Genomic DNA, 22,985 nt, shown 5'->3' with positions numbered 1-22,985 from the left:
ACAGGACATTCACAAATTAAAGTTAGAAAAGTGGCGAAATGTCTGTCGGCTCATGACGACACGCACCATGTATTAACAAATTTTTTTTATTTTAACTGATAATGTTAATCGGTCATAAATTCTTACCTTCGGTTAACGGTTAAACGGTCAATGTGAACATCCCTACTCCAAACGCTCTCGGGGTGTTCGGGGTGTATTATGTGAACAAACCAAATAATCTTAGTCCCCCCTAAAAGGACCCAAAAGTGAACCGAACTTAGACCACGTCTGGAGGTAGTCTGAGTATGGTTCGCTTTTGGGTTCTTTTGTGGTTCAATTTATTTTTGAGATGTAAAATCAATGAGGTCCCGGTCTGCTTTGCGTCTCATTTGAACATTGTATCAAAATAAACTGCTGCACAGAAAGCTGGCGTCTGAGTTCTTATGAAGCTGTTATGTGAACAAGAAAGGGTCTGAGATCACTTCAGTTCTGAAGAGGACCAAAAAAAGAACTGGGTACTCTTTTCAGTCCATTGTATTGTAAACACCAAAATGACTGAGGTCACATTTGGCTAGTTCCTTTTCTGGTTCACTTTAAGTGAACTTGGTTTGGTTCTTTTAAAATGAACTATATGTGAAAACACCCTAAGAAGCCGTGTAAAGGATTTTAAAGAAAATAGAGAATGATTTCGATATAAGACAAGGATATTGAGTTATAGTAAATTATCTATATGGGATTTTGAGCTCTGGGGACACCAAAGATTTATTTTACATCGTAAAAAGGTCTTGTGAAATGTCCCTTTAAGGCAAAAAAATATAAATGTTAGTTTCAGCAATGAAGTGTTCCCTTCCTTTAAGTATAAACAACACATTTTTAATTATAGTTTGTTAAAGATTTACTTAAAAAATTCAAGTGTGTGAGGTTATTAAATGAGTCTGATAAGCCCCATGTGAGCCATTCTAACAGCTATAAACCAAGACAGACTGAGAGAGACCGCATGCTACTAATGTTTTTCTCTCCTTAATACTCTTCGTTTAAAAATATTCTCCATCCCGTAGTCTATCCATATCTGTGTTTTTTCCTTTGCTCTTCCTGCTCTTTCCTTTTTTAAATGCGCTGACTGGCAGCTGCGTGCACATACACGTAGAGAGTCTGCAGTCATCCTGTCACATGATCTACTTAAGCCAATCACAGCTTTGCTTATTCAGCTAGTCCCTCCTGTGCTGCAGATAGCAGATCCAATCACAGTGTTGCGTTACAGCCCGTAAGTGCTAATGTTAGTACTTTTTTACTTCTGCCTTTGTTTTATTTTTAGGAAGTCTGCTTTCTCAGGTCAGGAGTGGTTTACAGGACAGCTTTTAGTAGGTTTACCGAAAAGCCAGTTGGTACTTGAAATTTGCCTCTCCTATAAAGGGGAAACATACAGGAAAGGGTGTGTGGCGGTAGATGGTGACAGATACAGAAAGTATTTCAAGGAAAGATTGGGTCAAATCTGGCAGTTTTTAGAAGAGGCATGTACCACAATGGGAAATACCAAGTAAGTATCTTTGTTTTGCTAAAGTTCATCCATGCGTTTCAAATGGGTCACAATGCATGTGTGCGCAGGTAGGGGTGTGCTTACATGTGCAAGGGTATTTGTGTGTTTTTATTAAGGTAGGAGAGTGTTTGTTTTTGCAAAGAGAAAAATAGAGAGAGAGGTCAAGTTTGTGTAGCTCATATAAACATACTCTACTTGTGATTTCAGATGATCACAGATGGTTTAAAGCCATAACATAGGTTTGTTGTAGATTTTGTGTCTGTGTTGACATAATTGAACGCTTGACTTTAAGTTAAATAGTCTGTTTTTAGTACGTGCCTGTCTTCATTGGAACTGCATTGGGATCAGCGAAACATTGCCCGGCCTTAAATTCTTGGTTTTGTTTACAAAGAAACAAGTCAAGTCTTGTTTATTTATATAGTTATACAAGAAAGATGATTTATATAGATTATTTATATAGTTATACAAGAAAGATGAAGAAAAAAATTGATATATATATATATATTTCAATTTTTTTCTTCATCTTTCTTGTTTTTTTAATAGTATAATATATTATATAGTGTATATATGTGACCACAGAACGGTTCAGTCATAAGTCGCACGGGTATATTTGTAGCTATAGCCAACATTTCAATTTATGGGCCCTATTTTAACGATCTGAAACGCAAGTGCGAAGCACAAGGCGCAAGTGACTTTGTGGGCGGTTCTTGGGCGCTGTTGCTATTTTCCCGGCGGGAGAAATAACTCTTGCGCCAGGCGCAAATCAATAAGGGGTTGGTCTGAAGTAGGTTCATTATTCATAGGTGTGGTTTGAACGTAACGTCAAATAAATCAATCAGAACGCAATCTAACATTCCCTTTAAATGTAAGGGCGCAAGTTCCATGGCGGGTTGCTATTATTATGACGGATTTACCAGGTGCACGCCAGGAGCGGTTCACAGCCGAGGAGACCCACGTTCTTGTAAGAGCAGTCAAAGACGGAGAAGTTGTTTTGTATGGGGATAGGAGAAACCCGCCCAAATCAGCGTAGGTTAAACAGGCGTGGGAGGAAATAGCCACAATTGTCTTATCAGCTGGCATCCCCATCGTTGCGCCAAGTGCTACAATGATGTCAGGAGACGGGGGAATCCCAAGCTTGCCAGCATAAATCGGCCACGCCGTGTAACGGGAGGTGGATCTGCCTCTACACAGGACCTGACGCCAGCAGAGGACATCGCTGCGTCCACCCTCACCGCTGAAAGGGTTTGGAGGCTTTGAAATTGGAACCAAGAAACGCAAGCAAGGTCCAACCCCAAAGTACTCTTAAAAATCAAGTTCATATACATTAAGGTTTCTTATGAAAACATTTTAATTATTATTTACATAAAATAAATGTAATGCAGCCACACAACAAACTTGAAAATATTTTAATCGTTATTTGCATGAGAATTTTTGAACGCAGCCACACAATAAATAAAAACTATCACCACAATGCTCACCACTATGATTTCCCTTATCTCATGTGTTAATATTTTTTATTGTAACAATTTATGATTTGCAAAAATAACTGTTGCATCTGTGTAGATTAGATAAGCAAAGTGTGTGCGCACTATACATTATGGTCAAGCATGCGCCCTTAAAATAGCATAATGAACCACGCGCAACGCGCCACTGGCTTTAGACTAGTTTTTTTTGGTCAGTGGCGCAATTGTTTTTTGAAACTGCAAAATAGCATCAGGGATGGTTTGCGCCGGAACACGCCTCCTTTTTTGCGCTGAACCGCCCAGGGAGTGCAAGTTCATTCCCTAGTTTGCCGACTTGCGTCTGTGGAGGGAAAAACCCGCTGTGCGCCGGTGCAAAATACGAATGATACATGCGTCACTGACAAAGTCAATTGCGCTGGGTGCAAGATAGGGCCCTTCGAGTCAAAATATATAATTTTTATGCCAAAAAATCTTTAGGATATTAAATAAATCATTATCTGTGAAGACATTTTGTAAATTTCCTACCATAAATATATCAAAACTTATTTAACATTGGGTAATTTTCTCAATATTTAGATTTTTTTGTACCCTCAGAATCCAGATTTTAAAATAGTTGTATCTCAGCCAAATATTGTCCTATCCTACATCCCCATACATCAATGGAAAGTTTATTGAAACAGTAACATATATAGGATTGTAGCTGGACCATTACAAGAAAAGATATATTAACATAATTTAAAAAACGCTAAGCTAATGTCAACAGTCACCCACTAACGGGTTCGTTATAGTTGTGCGTAGGTCCTACGGCATAACTGCGACGGCGTAGGTTCCACGTCGGTTTTCATTTATACTTTTACGTCGTTGTCCGCATTGACGTGCAACACACGCCCAGACCCCTGGTAGGCAGTATCTACACGTATAACCACAGTAGCAGCGCGACCGTCAATGAAGTTGGCAAGTTAACCCACAAATGAAAAAGGAACAGGAACTTGTGTGTGTTATTTGAGAAGACCAGCAGTGATGGAAGTAAATAAACAGCGACTTTTTTAGCAGTTTGAGTTAAATCACTCCTCAACTTGGCCCATCTTTGTTTTCACCGTCGCAAGCGGAAATACCTATGATGCAGTTTTTTTACCTGACGGGAGGCGCTCTAGTGAACCAATCACAGCGCTTGCGGTCTGTTTAGAACTGACGCGCTTTTAAAAATTTTGCAAGGTGCACGTCAGGCTACGTAGCTACAGTGTAGAACTTACGCACGACTATACATGAATATCAGCTGACGTCACTCACTTGTCTTCCGCCATTTTTAGGACCTGAAGTGGTCGCAAAAGAACTAGAAGCTATGCCTTCAATATGCTGTTAGCATCAAAATCGCTATTTTAACAACACTAAGAAGGCTCGGCACAACAAGATATTTTGCTCGAAGTATCGCCTGTGTCTCTACACGTGAACTCGAGCGTTGAGAACATTGTTTGTGAACACAGAGTTAACTAAAAAGAAGGTTTTGAACAACTGATTTTTTATGATTTGGCGTCCGCTCGCCGCCTTCTTTCCAATCAAGATGTATCGATCTCCAATTGCGACGTAAGGATGGAGGAGAGTAAAGATTGATATCTCCTAAAGCATAGTTCCATAAAAATGCACGGATAATTCGTTGTTTTGTCGCAAGTGAAAAACAATATTGACCTTCTAGTTGAAAAAGGAGCCTAATATGAGATTCATTCATTCGCATTCGGAAATTGATTCTTTACGTCTGGCAAAGATGACGAGTGGACACCATAACAGCCAAAGTCAGTTGTACAAAACCTTTATTTTTAGTAAACTCCGTGTACACAAACATTGTTCTCAATGCTCGCGTTCATGTGTAGAGATCCAGGTGATACTTCGAGCAAAGTTTCATGTTGTGTCGTGCCTTCTTATGTTGTAAAGTAGTGGTAGTTCGGTAGCAGCGGACAGCTACTGCAAGAACGCATCAGGGATCGAGTAGGCAGCACACCCTAACCAAGATATTTTTTTTTAAGTAGCGTTTATTTTCATGACAGTCGAGATGCAACATGTTGTCTTTCGTAGCCCTTTACTGTATCCGTAAGAATCATAGACAGTAAAAGATAAGAAATCCGTAAATCGTAGCAAGGTAGCCAATGCTTGTCAATAGCCTACTGGTATTCGGTAGGTCCTCAAGATGGCGGCATGACGTAAAAGGTCACATGACTGAAATCCATCTATAAATCAGGCTTAACAAGCCAAAGTTCGACAGCAGCAGGGAACAAAAAAAACAGCGTTTTGCACACAACTCCTTGCGTTCAAAATCTCATACTGTAACAATACATACTGAATTTGATGAGATACCTACTGCTTGACTGGTAAAACAGTATGTACTATATAATTGACTAAGATATTGTTAAACAAGTACAATTTCTCTTGGTCCATATATCAGCACAGTGATGTTTTTAATGTATTCAGTGTATTCCGTTTGAATTTTGTAGATCCATGACCATACACTGTCAGAAATAAAGGTACAAAATTGTACCTTTTCTGTCACTGGGGATGTACCCTTTCAAAAAGTACAGCTTTGCACCTAGGGATTTCATTTTAGTACCTCAGAGGTACATACTGGGACCAAAGAGAGCTTATTAGTACCTCAAAAATACATATTAGTATCTCAAAGGTACATACTGGTACTAAATGTTTACATATCTGTACCTAATGGTCCATACAATTACCTTTTTAAAGGGTGCTGCCCCACTGACAGCTAGGGTACATATTTTGACTTTTTTCAAACAATGTAGGTCCTTAAGGTATGGTAATCTACCCAAAATTGTATTCTGTTTTGTATTCCTGTAAAGGAACCAAACGAAAACTTAGGGTACAGCCCCAGTGACAGAAAAGGACAGTTTTGTACCTTTATTTCTGACAGTGTATGGGATAGAAATGGTTCCATCTAATGCATATTAATGGAACTGGGACCTACTGGCACCCGCCCTAAGCTGGACTCGAACTGACGATCAGTCCAACATGGGAGCCTTAAAGGCCATGATCTCTTGCCTCTGTCGTTAGAGCACCTCTTGAGGTTAGGAAGTGAGGTTTACTTACTGCTCACCTCTTACTCACTAGCTAGCCCCCATTACACTAAGAAATCTTGGAGGAAGCAGTAGACCATCCATTGTTTCTCACATATTTCTTACCCGTTTTGGATATACTGTTCATTACGCATACAAGTTTTGCTTATTGTATAGGATAGAAGTAGGCGATTTCGCACGCAGGGTATGATTCAGACTGTAGGAGTGAGACAATGGGAACAGCTTCCTATCTGCACTATCTATAATTGCACATGCCATGTAGATCTCAGTTAGCCTGAGCCATGGCTGCTTCTGTCAGGCACAGGCTTGAAATAATAATGCAGCAATCTCACAGGGTTCTGGCTTGCTTGTTAGGGGGTGGATGAGTAATTTAAACATAAATAAATGAAGAGTTTTCAAAATGCAATAAATCTACTTCGTTTAATTTCGTTTAAAACGTGCTTTCTATACCAAATAAGTGACAAGATGAAAATCACTACTTTCTGTTACAAACTTTCACATAGCATCTTTAGGTTATAGTAACATTAAACATTTGAAATCCATAATTTGATTTTCAAAGATTTATTATAAAAACAATTTTTCATGAAAATGCAATAAATACATGACAAGTTGTTTGCTATAAATGCTATAAATCTATTGAATTAATATATAAATGTGCATTCATCTTTGCCATGTTACTGTCATTTAGTTGACTAGTGGTATACACCGATTAAAAAAATAAACATTAATGGCATAAATCAAAACACTTACTTTGTCATATTAAGAAAACTGTCATTGCTGCTGTCATCCTTGGGACGTTGTCGCTGAACTTTTTTGACAGCGATCAGCTGTAAAATGTTTTGGTTCGGCTCGATTTTCGTCGACTTCGAGTAAAATAATGGAAAGTTTTTCATAAGATCCCCTGGAGTCAATGTGTTAGCATGACAGTAGCTTGATGCTGTCATGTCAGAACAAGCAACAACCAGCATTTTTCTTTCGCCCGAGTGCCTCTCACGCAAATTATTTTGATGACTTACGTTTCTTCCCCCACACAGGAAACCAACACAGGTTTATCAATGCCATCAAAATTACTATTTTGTTTTTGTTTGTTTGTTTATCACGAAAAAAGGGAGAAAAGATGACAGAAAAACACTTTGGATATCGGATTTTGCGTAAAATTAAGAATTTACTTTATAATACTGACCAGATACAATTCAGATTTTGGCGGTAACTAATAATAAAAAAAATGCTGTTTATCGCGTTTTGGAACCAAACCCTTCATTTATTTATACATCCATTCACATATACATATAAACAGCCATTATACAAGGCTGGTGGAAGCTGTTGTGATGTCATAATGGCTCCAGGGTCAAAAGTCACGTTTTTTCCAGCTTAGGTGATTGGCTTAAAAAGTTTTGTATGTTCCTGAGCAAAGATAGCAAGCAAGCAGGTAACGCCCCTTATGGCAGTGCTGACAATGAATCACATACTTGCAATGTCATGTGAATTGTGCCTTTACACACTTGAGAGCAACATGTTAATCAAAAGGGTTTGTGCTGACATAGGCTGAATGTGCAGATTGAGTATTGCTTTGTCAGAAACCGTTTACCAATTACTATTCACTCACTGTATAGCAAATAAAATTTGAGTCCAATATATGGGAAAGAATGAATAAACTGTTTCAGACACTGATATGCATAGTGGACATATTAATAATATATAAACAGTAACACTATCCTGTATTGCCATCTGTGTGGCTTTGTATCGTAAAATCACTACAAAACGGTCAATACCAAATATAATATATAGTGCACTCTATGGGAAATAGGGAGCGGTTTCGGACATAATTTATGTTTCAGGTGTGTGGCTATTTAATAACCCTTCTCTCATTGCTAAGGGTGTGTTTGATTTACTAGTATTACATTCTCACACATTTATTTCTCCAGTAATTCTTCTACTGTTGATGACAGGGATACACATGACCTGTAGGTCAGCACAATCAGGCCACGCCTCCAGGGTGTTAAGTGGGAGGAGCTTGATCTTTATTTAATTTCCAAAGCAAAACATTTCTCTCATTTGCGGCTTTAATGGCATTTCTCATAACTTTAACCCCCTGGGGTCCAAAAACGCGGGGCCGCGTTTTGACGCATTTTTTCCTGTTTCCTGTGACATCCACTTAAAATACTCCGTCATTCATAATCATACACATACATGTAATACATCATTAGAAACTGTGAAGTGTCTACTTTAATGTGAGTGCCTTCATAATAACAACAAAACCGTGTGCTTTTGGCAAATAAAGAAAATAAACAGGGAGTGCATTTCGACATCTCTGTCTCCTTGACCATCTTCCTCAAACACGTTACAAACATGAACTGATAACTCCGCCAATACTTGTCACACGAACATGATACATGTGTCTAAAGAAAGCCTGAAATGTCTACTTTTACATGATGCAATTAAAATCTGAAGAACTCATTGTCTGTTTGTGTAATCGACATGTAAGTAAAGAGAGGTACAGTTTTTCTTGCTCAACCTCATTAGCACTAATGTGATCCCACCTACCCGCGTGCGCGCAATTCATATGGAAATTACCTGATGCGGGCTATGCAAACAAGATCAACGCCCCCAAACAATGCTTTGAGAAGCAGCAAGTTTTGACAGTTTCATTCACTTATCGATGCGCTGGGAAAATGAAATGACACGCTTTACAGGTGAGGAAGCTCTACAGATGCTCCTGGACAGCGAGGAAGAGTTCACAGTTTCTTCAGACGAAGAGCAGGACTCCGACGATGAACGTTTTTATTTTGAAGAGCGACTTGATCCAGCTGAGGATATAATTTCTGAAGAGTAAGTTTTACCTACATTTGTTGAAATGTTGTGTGATGTAAACTTTTATATACTGTATACTGACTATTTGCAAGCAGATATTCATAATGACTTTATATAAACGTCTCGTAACTTGTATTTACATTAAAATGATAGTTCTTACATTAAACCGTATGCTGATTAGTGTAATGGGAATATGTTATAAAGCAATATCACTACTATAACTATAGTGTTCATGCCGACTTATCAATAAGGCTTCTTTACGTGATTATTTGCTCGGGTGTAATGATGTGCTGTAAATGCGCCCGGAGATATGTCATGCGTTAAACAGTATGATTGTATAGTGTAATGTAAATATACAATATGTCATAAAACAATATCACTATTTAGAATATATTTTGACTAGCGTTTATGCCTCAACAAGTGTTTACGCGACTATCTGTTCGGGTGTAAATGCATCGATGCAGTATCGATGTGCTGTAAATGTGTCCGGAGATATGTAATGTGTTAATGTTTAGCCATAAATATGTCCGGTAATGGCCCGTTAACAAAGATATACAGCGCATCTATGTACCCAATTATCTTATCTCAACTATGCTTTACCGCCTTAGTATTGCTTTATAAGTTTGGTACTGTGGAGAATACATTATTTTAATTATTAAAAACTTATAGGAATCTCTCTCCTCTTCAGCGGGCATGGGGGCATGCAGAAACGAACCCGAAATTCATAAAGTGTAAGTTACATTTCGTCCCCTTGGAATTAAAAGGTTCTATTAGGGCTGCACGATTACAGGAAAAATTTTGATCACGATTAAAAATACGATCATTCTTTTAGTGAAGAACTTCTGTTTACTTCAGTATTTTTATTACACGTTACAGCCTTTTATATAATATTATATACATTTTATAGGCATATTATAAAATATTTTATTGTTTTGTAATATCCACAGCTCCCATTCTCTTAGATCTTTTTAAAACATTTAAAATAATTCCGCATAGATTTTGCAAAAGAAATCCGCAGAAATAACAAAACAGATTCCTAAAAGCTGTATGACTATTGCAGCAATTAAACAGTTCAGTTTTAACTGTCAAAATTATAAAATATCTTTTATATATATTATTACTATAAATTAAGGTTTTTGATAATGACCAAGCGGATAGCGGCGGACAGCTAACGTCGACGACTTGTTTGATCAAATGAGCCTCTCAAATCAACAATTCACATGCCTACAATAACGTCTATATAATATATATATTTTCAGCATATAACAATGTTAGTTTAAATGTTTATTATCAACACTATTTTTTTAAAAGCGGAGGGGGGCTGCTCTGTTGCTCGCAGTCGCGGCGGGGTGCAGAAAAATAATAAATCAAAACAAAACGAAATAAACATGCAGGTTGCCTTACCTTACACATTCGCTATGCATCAATTAAAATTCAAGGCTTTACACCGCATTTTTTACATGACTACCGAAAGAAGTCTTTTATAGATTATGCACAGTATTTAAGGTTTTTATTCAGTTCTTCATATTCCCCGATGCGCTGGTCCTGCTGCTGGCGGAGACGCTAAACACCGTTGCAACAGGTGCATTGTAAATGTGGGTGGTGGACTCGTGCGATAGGTTAAACGTCTTTCTTTTATAATTTATCAATGTCTCAACGTTTCTTTTAATTAAATTATTATATATAAAGGTGGAGAAGCCTAAAAAATCCAGAGACCTGGCCGCATATCAACTGTGATGTTAAAATTGGTCCGAAACCATTTATTTACCGAAACTCTTTATTTATTTATTTACAGATTTACTGACAGTGATAAGGCACCTGTTGCAAAAAGAGTCAAGACCAACATCCAGGCAAGCAGCAGCAGGTCCATTCTGTCATGGAAAACAGAGGCTGATATTGATGTGGTTCCACACACTTTGCGTTTCTTTCCTGCACTAAAGATGATCTCCATCAGGCACTACTGGAGACAGGACGATGTTTTCTCCGTGCCTTTTCCTGCCAGAGTAATGTCAAGAGAGAGATACTGCACTATTTCATGGAATGTGCACATGAGTCACCCAGAAGACCAAAAACATGTAATGTTCTATTGTGTGTTCAGTTAAATAGGAACTGTTTTGAACAATGGCACGACAACATTTAACTCCATTCTCAAAGAGTTACAGTGTGTGATGGTTTACAAATGTATACCTTATTTTTTATATTGTGAAGTATTTTTAGATGCACACCAAACTGTACATTCATAGCTGACATTTAGAATAATTTTCTTTTAATTAGAGCCATATTGTACTGGTCATATAGAATATTGTTACATGTATTGTTACTTTATTATTTATAATTACAATGATGCTTCTTTATTGATAATTACAATAAAGCTTTTTAACTCTATTGTATTGTTCATGTTTTTAGCATTTTTTTGCAACCCTATAAAACTTTTATTTTACTAATTTCAGATAAAAATAAAGTCTTAAGTCTTTTGTACTTTACTGTAACCTATTTTTTTAAACTACAAGCAAAATATTCTCTCTTTAAAGGGACACTTCACCCATTTGCATTAAACTTTGTATAGTTAGAACCCCAGTCATGTTTTTGAATGGTCATGCATCATTTCGTCAGTTGCTGCTGAGACAGGACAAATACAGATTTCAGTGTTGCACTTCCTTCTTTCAATGATGTAAAAATCATCATTTTGCATCATTGAAAGAAGGAAGTCCAATATCTTTGTTGAGGGGGTGAGCGTACAAACCCCTTTTCTCTGTCAAATAAGCACCAAATTCTAAATGTATGTTACATTTCGACTACAAATATGACACACTTTCAATAAAGATTAATGTTTATATGGGTGAAATGCTCCTTTAAGTCTCCCCGCATTCATTCTTTTGTCCCAACATTCCTCACTGAGCCATTAGGGGGTTGGGTCTCTGGTGTGAAACACATCAATATTCATGACCATTGACCCGCCCTTGCATATTGCCTTTACACAGCAAAAGGTGTCTTACAAAAGTTAAATCAATGTATTGTTTCATGTGAGTGAGTGGGTTAAATGGTTTTTACATCTTTTTGTAGCAAATTCTCTACTCTACAAGAGTAGATACCTTTTTTGCTTGTTTACAAATGTTTAGGATGTGTTCCTTGGCCTTATTTCAGCAACTTTTTGTTTTCTTTTTTTACTAACCACGCATAAACATCATTTACTTAAAAATACAAACATGTACATACATTAATCTTACATATTATTATAGCACAGTTTGTGCTGAATACAGTGTTATGTGATATTAGCCATTAATGTGTTTTAGAGCAACTGAAAAAAGACCAAACGTGAGAGCATGTCAGAACCTCTGACAGTGTCCCAAAAGGGTCGGACCCCAGAGGGTTAAGCACATGGTTTTATACTGGTTTACCCCCAAACATTTGATTCATGTGCAAGAAACGCTCCAGTCCTGTATATTTTGACCTATTTTTGGATTGTTTACTGTTTTGATTGTGGTAGCATGGGCGCTGGCTGCATATGGCTTTTCTTCATTTTCCTATGCAGTTCAGTTGCACGAGTCTCCATCGCAAAGTAGTTCGCAGTATCAGGCGAGACCCAAAAATCACGGTAGGAAACCCCGGGTCAAGGGTTTATATTATGTGTTAACCAGAATCTGTTAGCATGCTGTAGGTTTAAAGTCTGATTGTTGGCTAAGTTCAGAGTTTACTTCTAGGTTTGTTTGCAGATTTGCTCTGTGTAAAAGACAAATTGTGTTCTTTCTCAATGTAAGCAAATTCTGATGCGTTACGGCAATATTTAAGTCTATTGAAGATGTAATCGTTTTAAGGCAGCTTAATTTCTTTAAATTGGTGATCAGAGATTTTTTTATCTTGGTTCATTTAACATTATTGTTTTATGCTAGTTTTATCTTATCATTTACGTATTATAAGTTATGTTTATGAATGTCCTTTAACAGTTTTTTGTATGCTATGCCAGTATTTGGTTGATGATCAGAATAGGTTGCAATCTCAAATTTCTTATGTTTCGTTCCGGTGCATACATGGTTTAGATGTTTAGATGTTAAAGTGAAATCTATCCATAAAATTTCTTTATATGATTGATCTTGAAAGCATGCTGATCTTTTTAAAGGGTTTCTCAATTCCTTTACCGCAACCTTGAATTGCTTGATTCAGTTACGTTGAAAGAAAAGGAGAAATGTGTGCTCATGAAGAGAACCTTATGAGGTTTATTAAAGTCCCCCTGTGGTAAAAATCAAGTTTTTATTGTTGTTTATATGTCTTTGTGACACTTTTAATAAAGGATCTTTACGGTATGTGTGTGAATGCAGATTCCGGAAAAATCATTTGAAGTGTGAATGAACCATGAGCATTTTCCGTATATTTTCCGTAATGTCTGTGTGGAAAGGGCTCATCAGATACGTGTCTGGAACTGCCAAATGTGGCATCTATGTGCATATATGTCTTTGGTCTGAGCTGGTGAGATTTAGTTGAGGGGGGGACTAATTTGCATAGATCCACGTACTAAATGAAGCCAGGCTATAGAGTTATACCTCGTTTACATTATCAGTCTAAATCCAATTTTGGTGCATATCCGATTGGAATCCAATCACATTTACAACGTGTGAACCGCCAAAAAACGCATAAAATCCGTTTTTTTTTTTCACATCCGTTTTAGATTATATCCAGAGGTTGTTTGAAATCCTTTTCAAATCGCATCTTCAGAAATCCAATTCTGTCTGACCGCTCTGATCACATTTCTGTAGCTTATCTGTTACGTCATGCTGTGGTGTGCACGTTAACGCAACCCCAGCGTGAACTTTGGTCCATTTCTGACAATATGATGGGGGTGTTTGGGAAAGTCCATGTATTGGGGGATTTATTTTCTACGACGTCAGACGTCAAGGCAGATTGTCATGCCAGTGCGACGTCATTGCCATAGAAACAAGAACACGCAGAATGCAAAGGACGCACAGATCGGATCTGAACAGTTGTGATACACAATATGGACAGTGAGTCTGTCAAATCGAATTTGCACCAAAATCGGATATGGACTGACCGTGTGAACAATGTTGTACATTCAAGCTGTTTTAAGACATTAAGAAATGATCATCACAGGAAAAACTTTTACATATGCTGTTTGGATGAGTTTAATGGGATAAAATGATCAACTCAAAAATGACAATAACTGCTTATAGTAACACAGTCTCTGCTTACTTTATTTGATATATTGTACATTGTTGTATCCGTAGCCATTACAACATCTCTTTATTTTGTATAGGAATTAAGTTATAACTTTTCTCATGACCTGATCTCTGTTTAATTGTGTAATTCGGTTAAAGTTATAAGAGAGAAAATGTAAACAGGCAGGGCACAGTTCTGCTCTGTCCACGGGTCTGTTTCCTCTCGAAAGCAGAACGTTACCGATTTAAGACACCATGGAAGCTTTGATGTGCAGAGGAAACACTGAAACCTCTCTTTCTCACTTTCAATTGCAGGAGGCAGAAGCAGGATTCGTTCCCAGCGTTCAAGACTTTGACAAAAAGCTAGCCGAAGCAGACGCATATTTGCAGATTCTGATCGACCAATTAAAAGTAAGTTTTGGATGTATTTTATACTAAAAATTGTCAGTGTTGACTTGGTTAATTTTTCACATTTCCTGTTTTTTTATTCCTCCACTTGTTGCATTTCTTTCTCAAGCTTTTTGATGAGAAGATTAAAGACAGCAAGGAAGATGAGTCACGCAAGGTTAGACATACATTGTCTGTTTACACTGGCAATTTGCTAATTTGTACATTATGCACACTATTTATTTTATGGAGTTTATTTGCAGCTTGTACACCTTCAGAAAAAAATGGTCAAAATATGGTCTCGGGGCAGTACCCTTTAAAAGATTTTAATTTGTATTTATTCAATATTTATCTTTTTAGGTACTAATATGAACTCTTAAGGTGCTAAGGTGTATTTTTTGAAAGGGTAATGCTTTTTTTATAGTGTATGAAAGGGCCTTTTTTAAATATATGGTCCAAATAACAAATATTACGCAAATGATTTAAATCTGGGGCTGACACATTACCATCCTCCTCCCATATTAAAATTATATAAATATATTTATAATATGTGTATGTGTTGTGTATGTTGTATATGTGTAATTACATATACATTCACAATTATATAGTGTAGAATAGAGCTGAGCAATATACAATGTCAACCACAACAGATTTTTCGATTGTAAATATGAAGTGGGCGTAGCCAGCTGACACACAGATAAAGAGGACACACAAATGAATGACAGATTTTTGGTCAAACCACTCACTTCTAGTTTAAAGGAAAACAACACCGTTTTCAATATTTGACTATGTTCTTACCTCAACTTATGAATTAATAAATACCTATCTTTATTTCAATGCGTGCGCTTTTAATCTTTGTACAGCGCCTCGTGAATTAGAGATGCGCGGTTGGCGGTTACAGCCGCGGACTCCGCGGATAAACCGCGGATCGGGCAGATGACGTGACGAAAAATAATATTTTAATTAGATTCGGGCGGGTGGCGGATCGACTGCTTGTTAGCTGTGTCCTTCTAAGCATGCAACCTTAAAAGGTGAGCACTCTGTCTTTCAGGGTGGCAGCCTCAGAAGTTCTCAAAGAGAACTGAAATGAGACGGTCTAGCCTTCTGAGGACCCATAATTTGCGTCACCTGTTGCACGCGCCCCCAGTAGCCCCCACCGCGCCTGTCAGCAGAAAACAGCGGAGACATTTCTGACTTATTAAAATAAATATGTAATCAAAAATATTAATTTATTTTAGAAAATATGACACTATTGATGTAGATTAAACTATTCAACAGTATATCAAATAATCAACCTTATGTTGCAAATATACGCAACATAAACAGAATAATATTAACACAAAACATAACTTATAATACTAAAACAGTGACAAGAAAAAGTTTTCTAATACACTTTTATTTAATAAAGGTTTTAATTGTTTGGGATAGCCTCGGCATGTTAAGAATCCATTCGTTCTATCATTAACAGCGCAGAGAAATGAGGACGCATTTTGACATAGCTCTTATCAACGCCTCAAAAAATGAGAATTAAAAACAAAGGAAATAGAAGGTCAGAAAAGGTTTGCCTGGAATAAGTTTTACAAAGTGGTAAATCAGGATGACACCAGTGCAGACTATGTAATTTGTGCGTTTAATTTAGGCATTACTTATTTATTTATTTATTTTTGTCCCGTGTGCGCCGATCGGAGACTGAGTTCACTGCTGATATTCTAGAGCTTTCTAGTCTCGCGGCTGTCATCAGCAGCGTCTTGCATCGCCCAGTCAGCGGATGGCGGGCGGGTGCGGTTTTGAAAACTGGTCAGAAACGTTGGTGCGGATGGATGGCGGACGGATGATGAGTTTTGTGATGCGGTTGCGGATGAAATAATAGCCCATCCGCGCATCTCTATCGTGAATGTATTAGCATTTAGCCTAGCCCCATTGATTCCTATGGCTCCAAACAGGAATGAATTTATAAGCCACCAAACACTTCCATGTTTTCTCTATTTAAAGACTGTTACATGAGTAGTTACACGAGTAAGTATGGTGGCACAAAATAAAACTTTTGTTTGGAGCCATAGGAATGAATTGGGCTAGGCTAAATGCTAACACATTCACGAAGCACTGTACAAAGATTAAAAGTGCATGCATTGAAAAAATAGGTATGTATTAAGTCATCTAAGCTTGAGGTAAGAACATAATAAAATATTGAAAAACTGTGGTGTTTTCCTTTAAGATGTGCTAAGCTTTACAGAATTGCTGCAATCTGTGTACGACTTAAAACAAATGATTTTAAAATTTCGTTTCTGCTTTTGTAAAGGTTTGTTGAAGGTGCATGTATTGCTGTCTTATTTGAGGGAATTTCAAAGTTTTAACTCTTTATTTCTCTTTTATTTTCTCATCCGTAGAAAATCGAGAACCTGAAGGATACGACTTGTGTAAGAGCGTCTGTACCTTCACCCTGCTAATGCCTCTAAATGTGGTTGCAGAATGTGTTTTCATTTCTTGTTTTTTGTTTTGTAGACTATGATAGAGTCCATCAAACATTGTATCGTACTGCTGCAGATTGCCAAGGTAAAACGCTCGTCTTTATGGTTCGTGTTACATGTCCTCGTGTTTTGTTTGTGACCGTGCTCATGTGCAATTGCTGTGCAAACCCAACCTGTAATTTTCCACAACCCAGTTAATGTTTATTTTGGCCAGATTATGTGCATTCCAGTAGTTATCATTTTAATGGTTTGGAGTGGTGATTCGTATGCACACCAAGTGCTTCAGGAAGTTAAAAATGCCACAATTGACCTTTTGTTATTGTCTCAGTAATGAAAGAAAACAATCTGTGAAGGTCATTTGAAGAAGTTTCTTTTTAACTTTTGTGCCTTTGGAGTTTTATTTCTCAATTTGTGTTTTCTTTTTTAAAATTTTAAGGATCAAAGTAACGAACAGCAACACGCAAACGGACTGCTAGTAAGTTTTGACGTTCCTCAGCAGTTAACTAGTTCAAATGAAACAGTCCTTCTTTTCTTTTACATTGAAATCACATTTTCACTTGAATAAAACTGATTGGAGATCTGCATGTCCTTGATCTGATCACGTCAGCTTTTTCTCAGTCTCGCTATTTTGCTCTCTCTCTTTTCGGTTTTTCACTCTTTCTCACTCTTCCTGTTGGGACATTTATTGCCCTCTACTTACAGTACGAATGGCAGTAATTTAGTAACAAATTGACGTGACATCGAACCAAACTGTTCCAGCCTTGTAAGCTTAAAATATGCACATAAATTCACACAGAATAATCGTTAACTATCCATTGTCATACATACTATTGAACCATGTAGGACAAATAGAAATAGCTTTGTTACGACCTACCCGCAGGCTTTCATTGGGTTAATAGCCGTCAGGGCAAATCCAGAAGTGGCGTTAAGTACAATTATATTTAACCCTTCTTAAAGACTTGTAACTTATTTCTTATGTCTGTCTTTTTGACTGCCCCCTGTGTCTTTGCCACTGAATCATTTTTATACATTGATTTAATCTCGTTCTGTTGTTTATGTATATACAGCAGAGCTTTGTTTTCTGCAACAGCCTCTATCGCAGTCACATTGGTGTTGTGATTTAATCCTTTTCAGAAAAGCCCCTCCAAATCTCATTCCTGACAGTCACACTCATTTCCCTGCATGTCTTGATTTCTGGGTGGAGTTACCTCAATGCTGTGTCTTGTTGCCCGGTGCATTATGGGTATAGAGTTGTCATCTCTCCACCTCGGTGCACGCATATAGACTTATAGGCTTGTTGCCGTGGAAGCAGAGCTTCATTGGTTCCGATCTGAGTCACTGCCGACTGACAGATGCTCAGTGTTTGTTTACCATATGGCAGAGATTGACCCGTAGCCATTTTGTGCAATGACAGAATCCGTGTGACGGGCACAAGCCACAGCTGAGATGTAGCTCATATGGACACAGTTCATTAGAAAGCAGTGAATGTGATTTACTTCTATTATTTCTCCATCTGTTAAATAAGTGCTTTGGCCAAATGACATGAAATGCTTGAAGATGACATGATGATACAGCTACAACCTAAATCCTGTGAAATGTTGGGTTTACGGTTAGGTTTGGTGGTAGGATCAGGATGAAAACAAACATTTTGGCTAGGTAGGATACAGCTACGGCCTAAATCCTGTGAAATGTTAGGTTTGGTGGTAGGATGAGGATGAAAAACAAAGTTTTTGGCTAGATAGGATACAGCTACAGCCTAAATCCTGTAAAATGTTGAGTTTAGGGTTAGGTTTGTGGGTAGGATTAGGATGGAAACAGCACTGATTCTTCGAAATTTCCTGAAATTTGGCAGTAGCTGTATCCCTTCTAGCCACATCCCATGGTGCATATAGCTAGAAATGGCTCATTCTAAGTAATAAAAGCATAAGGGTTCATTTTGTAAGGTCTATACACTACTGAAAACATAGTTATCTATATTATATCACATTTCGATCAATAGATACTCCAAAAATGTACACACTGCACCTTTAAGTGTACACTAAAAAAATGCCCTGCACGTAAAGAGTAGTAATATCTATCTAGAAATGAAACATCCAATTACACACCCACCAAACAATAGATTTTAATTCTTCTGTGAAACATAAAAAAAAACCAGAATATTATTGCTGCTTTATACCAGCAACGTATTCCTATGAGAGCTGTGTTTTGTATCATGTCTGTGGTTCTCCACAGAGCACCATAAACCCAGTAGATGGGGTATACCATCCCTCCCCGCTCAACACCTCTGTAGTCACTTCCAGTGCCATGCCAACACAGACCACCCTCCCCACAGGTGAGCACTCTCTCTTTCTTCTTGAAAAGCTCTTTGGTTATAAACATCTGTGTATTAGTTTTCCACTTATTTAAAAACTCAAACATTAGATTTGGTTTGCAAATTTTGTGGGGGGTTTTTTTCAGACAAAGGTCATATGTGGGGTGTGTCTGTGTGTTCATTCATAGATGGAGCTCAGGTGTGTAAAATGGAACAGAGGCCTTCTTCTTTACCCATGGGCCCTGTTGTCACGGTGATGGGCAGCCTTCAGACCCCTACCCCTACCAGTACAGGTACGAATTAATGACCAGCCAGCCATTAAAAAAGTGTAATAATTTAGAAAAAAAAAAGAAAATATGAGGAAAAATAGGCAGAATATGAATTTAGCTAAACTCAATGACAATTAGGGGTGTCCTCGACTAAGGATTTACATATTCGAATCAGAATTGTCCAATCTTTCCATAGTCGACCGATAGTCGAATCATCTATGTTTGTGTGCATGGGTTGGGAGGGGGCCAGACCAGGTACAAATTGGTAACTTTTATTTTCTTTCACAAGCAGCACACATAAACAACTTTCTGATAAAGTGACCAAAACTGTCTTTCAAGTAATAAACGAAGACAAAACTGACGATGCATTTATATATATTTTTTAAGGTAAAATGTAAGGCAACATTTGTTTAATTATTCCTCATAACATTTTAAAGCCACGATCATCACAGAACATCACACAAAAATACATTTTGATAACTAAACCTACAAAAATAACAAAGGTGATCCTGCCTTGGAAACTCCGGCTACAATTTAGTGTTTTTATTTAATTTGGAGATAGCGCGTCAAAGCAGTCATGACAAAAAAAACCCCGACAAATGAGAAATGACAAATAATTTGTGATTGTGACTGTAAATGATAAAAACTAAGCTTTATATACAATTCATTAAACGTTAATTTATAACAAGAAAAACACTGAAATTAATGATTTTATAGACAATACGCGTTATTATTTAGCACAGAAATACCTGCTTGCTTGCTTTGACTTTGATCATCTCTGTATTCACTTTAGATACAGAAAAACCTGATGATATTATTTATTTCAGGAATCTCTTTGCTATCATTTGAAAGTGAACACCGACCAACCATAATATTAAATCACAAGAAAGACATTCGTGTCAGGCAGAAATAGGTTCGGTGCAGATACTAGTTTCCGTTTCATCAACGAAATAAAAAAACGGCTTACCTGTTTTGTAGTGTAACTTTTGACAAGATAACCAGTCTGTTTTAAATACATTTTAAAAACTTATACTCGTCGAGAAACATCCGTTTTTTTAATGTTTAGTTTGATGAACTCCTAAATATGAGACGCAGAGCACCTAGCCCGTTCGGCTAAATTACATGCGCAAGCATGGCCAGCATGCAATAGCGCAACATCGATACAATGAAAAGCTATCCAAAATTTACATACTTAAATTAGATCAGAATTTACGTTTATAATAAATAATTTTTTTTTCATAAAATAAGGTCAGAAGTAACAAAGTGCAGAACAAATGTGCAAAATGCCTCAAGTGCACAGAAACAAAACACAAGCCAAATAGTTACTAATACTATAACTAATAGTTATAACCAAATCAGATAACCCAAAGTGATTTATAAATAAAATAAAATATAGAAATGATTAAAAGAACGAAAGGCATATGTAATTTGCCAGCTTTGTCTTTTAAATGTAGAAACAAAGAGGCAATGGTTTATTAACATATAAACCTCTTATGGACGTGAAGCCCGGTCACAGGGGTTGTTGGATTTATTAACGCATTTTAAAAAATATTTATTGAAAGCTGCTACTTCACATATTATTTGCAGCATTATCATAATATGCAGTATATTAATATATTGTGAGAAAGCTGTTATATGTGAAATCATATAATGTGTGCACCCATATACGGCCAAAATTGAATGATCCTCATTTCATAACACACCTGCGAAGATTCGACTGTGAGATTGGTAGTCGAATCAGGCTTCTCCTATCGATGCATCGAATCTTCGACTATTCGGGGTCACCCCTAATGACAATTACGCTGTTGTGTCATAGTTATTAAATTATTTTTGAGAAAGGACATGACACAGTGTGAATGTCAATATCTGAGTCACAAAAATCTGTGAATATTTATATTGTATTTTGCATTGTCTTATTACTTACAACTCTATTGGACAGACTTACAGACCTGTCCTGAATAATATTCGTTTTATCTAATTATTTATGAGTTCCCTACAAATTAGTTTTGTATACGTAAACATAGTTTTAGCACAGATAAATCTGAAAGTTCCTCCATTTCTGAGTCACATTCAAACAGTCTGTTTGCTTGCGCATGCATTTCCACAATGTATTCAGGTACAGGTGTTGTTGTCATAACCACTGTGAGAAGTACAACCACCGTCACACTTAAGTTTTTCCCCTTTAAGATCTTTCTCATCTGCTCAGAAAAAGCCGTATATACACAGATCATAAAAATACTTAATGCTCGAATAAATATAGCTCAAGCGCATGGCACTGGTAACGGCAAGGCTGTGGGTTTCATTTTCAGGGACTGCATTTCATTTAAAGAGCATCTATTGTCCGATTCAAGTTTTTACATTTCCTTTGGTGTGTAAGTGTATATTAGTACATGTTAACAATATGCAAAAGGAACAAACCCCAAAGTAAACGATGACGCATGTATTCGACTTAAACGTAAATCTCTTTTCTTGAAATACAACAAAGACACGGATTGTAGGCAACAGTTTACTTCCTGGGATCGGTTATGTAGAGAAGACCGACATTATCATAATTCATCCCGCTTTAGACTCACAGCCTGTAACTCAACTCAACATTAGCATTGTGACCAAATCTTTCAAACATGATAAGGAGCGTCACATTTCCGGCTGACGTCAGAGGTATTCAGGCCAATCACAATGTACAGATTAGCTGGCCAATCAGAGACACAGATCTTTTCAAATCTGTGTGTTTTAGGAAGAGAGTGAAATCTAGAGCTACAAAATTGCACGGTATGTGGAAGATAATATGTTTTTTTAACCATAAATCACGTGAACAAATCGTATAATACCAAATACACAAAAAAACTTTGTTTTTAGCAATGAAATAGGTACTCTTTAAAGAAGTCATTTTCATGTGTTCCCGTAGGTCAGTCAGGAAAGAAAAAATTAGTTGGTTCGATTCCCAGGAAACAACATACTGATAAAATGTATATCTGAAATGCACTGAAAGTCGCTTTAAAATAAACGTGCCTGCCAAATAAATGTAAATATAATGTTAAAATACGCACTATTCCCATAGTATTCCTTTGCAGTGGGAATGCAGTGAGAGCCATCCTCTCTGCATTAAAGCAGACATATCATGCTTTTAAGTCTGTCCTTTTTATATATAAATCATCTATTTGAGGTCTATTTAAAGCCGAACTGCAATGCTTGGGTCTGAATTTCTCATTATTATAGCTCCACAGGCCCCCTTTTTACCCCTTTTCTGATGTGCATCTGAGAGCAACTCATTTTGGTGCTGTCTTTTTAAATGCACGTCATACCCTGCCCCCTCTCCAGGTTGCAGAGGTGACACTCGGTTAAACTCCACCCCGTTCGGCCATTTTTGTAGTTTTATAGCAGAGATACGATTATCTAGCGGCACAGAAACTTTTTATTCACTCGTTATTCACAAAATGTCAACAACGGAAGACTTGTCCATCCAGCCGTACATGTTCGAGCCAGAGTCAGAAATGGAGCGAGATGAAAATGAA

At 37.2% G+C, this 22,985-nt stretch overlaps 1 protein-coding gene and 1 long non-coding RNA gene across 7 annotated transcripts in view; both read left to right on the top strand.

Moving 5' to 3' along the window:
• Nucleotides 1-22,985, top strand: part of osbpl9 (oxysterol binding protein-like 9) — a 52,726-nt gene that overhangs the window by 19,189 nt on the left and 10,552 nt on the right. For 3 of the 6 annotated variants that reach the window (XM_065248499.2, XM_065248501.2, XM_065248504.2), the window contains 7 exons: nucleotides 14,354-14,449; nucleotides 14,556-14,603; nucleotides 16,813-16,842; nucleotides 16,928-16,978; nucleotides 17,330-17,368; nucleotides 19,126-19,225; nucleotides 19,393-19,497. In XM_065248499.2, coding sequence (XP_065104571.1) covers nucleotides 14,354-14,449; nucleotides 14,556-14,603; nucleotides 16,813-16,842; nucleotides 16,928-16,978; nucleotides 17,330-17,368; nucleotides 19,126-19,225; nucleotides 19,393-19,497 — 469 coding nt within the window. Of the gene's footprint in view, nucleotides 1-1,260; nucleotides 1,517-12,410; nucleotides 12,466-14,353; nucleotides 14,450-14,555; nucleotides 14,604-16,812; nucleotides 16,843-16,927; nucleotides 16,979-17,329; nucleotides 17,369-19,125; nucleotides 19,226-19,392; nucleotides 19,498-22,985 lie in introns of those variants that run through there. The other 3 variants (XM_065248503.2, XM_065248502.2, XM_065248500.2) reach the window with 3 other exon arrangements.
• On the top strand, nucleotides 8,023-11,255 carry LOC135730516 (uncharacterized). Its single transcript, XR_010525996.1, has 2 exons — nucleotides 8,023-8,888; nucleotides 10,666-11,255. It is a non-coding gene; the product is annotated as an uncharacterized lncRNA (long non-coding RNA).

This window comes from Paramisgurnus dabryanus, chromosome 11, assembly GCF_030506205.2.
Source record: "Paramisgurnus dabryanus chromosome 11, PD_genome_1.1, whole genome shotgun sequence".
In the NCBI taxonomy this organism is placed as follows: domain Eukaryota; kingdom Metazoa; phylum Chordata; class Actinopteri; order Cypriniformes; family Cobitidae; genus Paramisgurnus; species Paramisgurnus dabryanus.
This window is presented reverse-complemented; position numbering and strand designations above follow the sequence as displayed.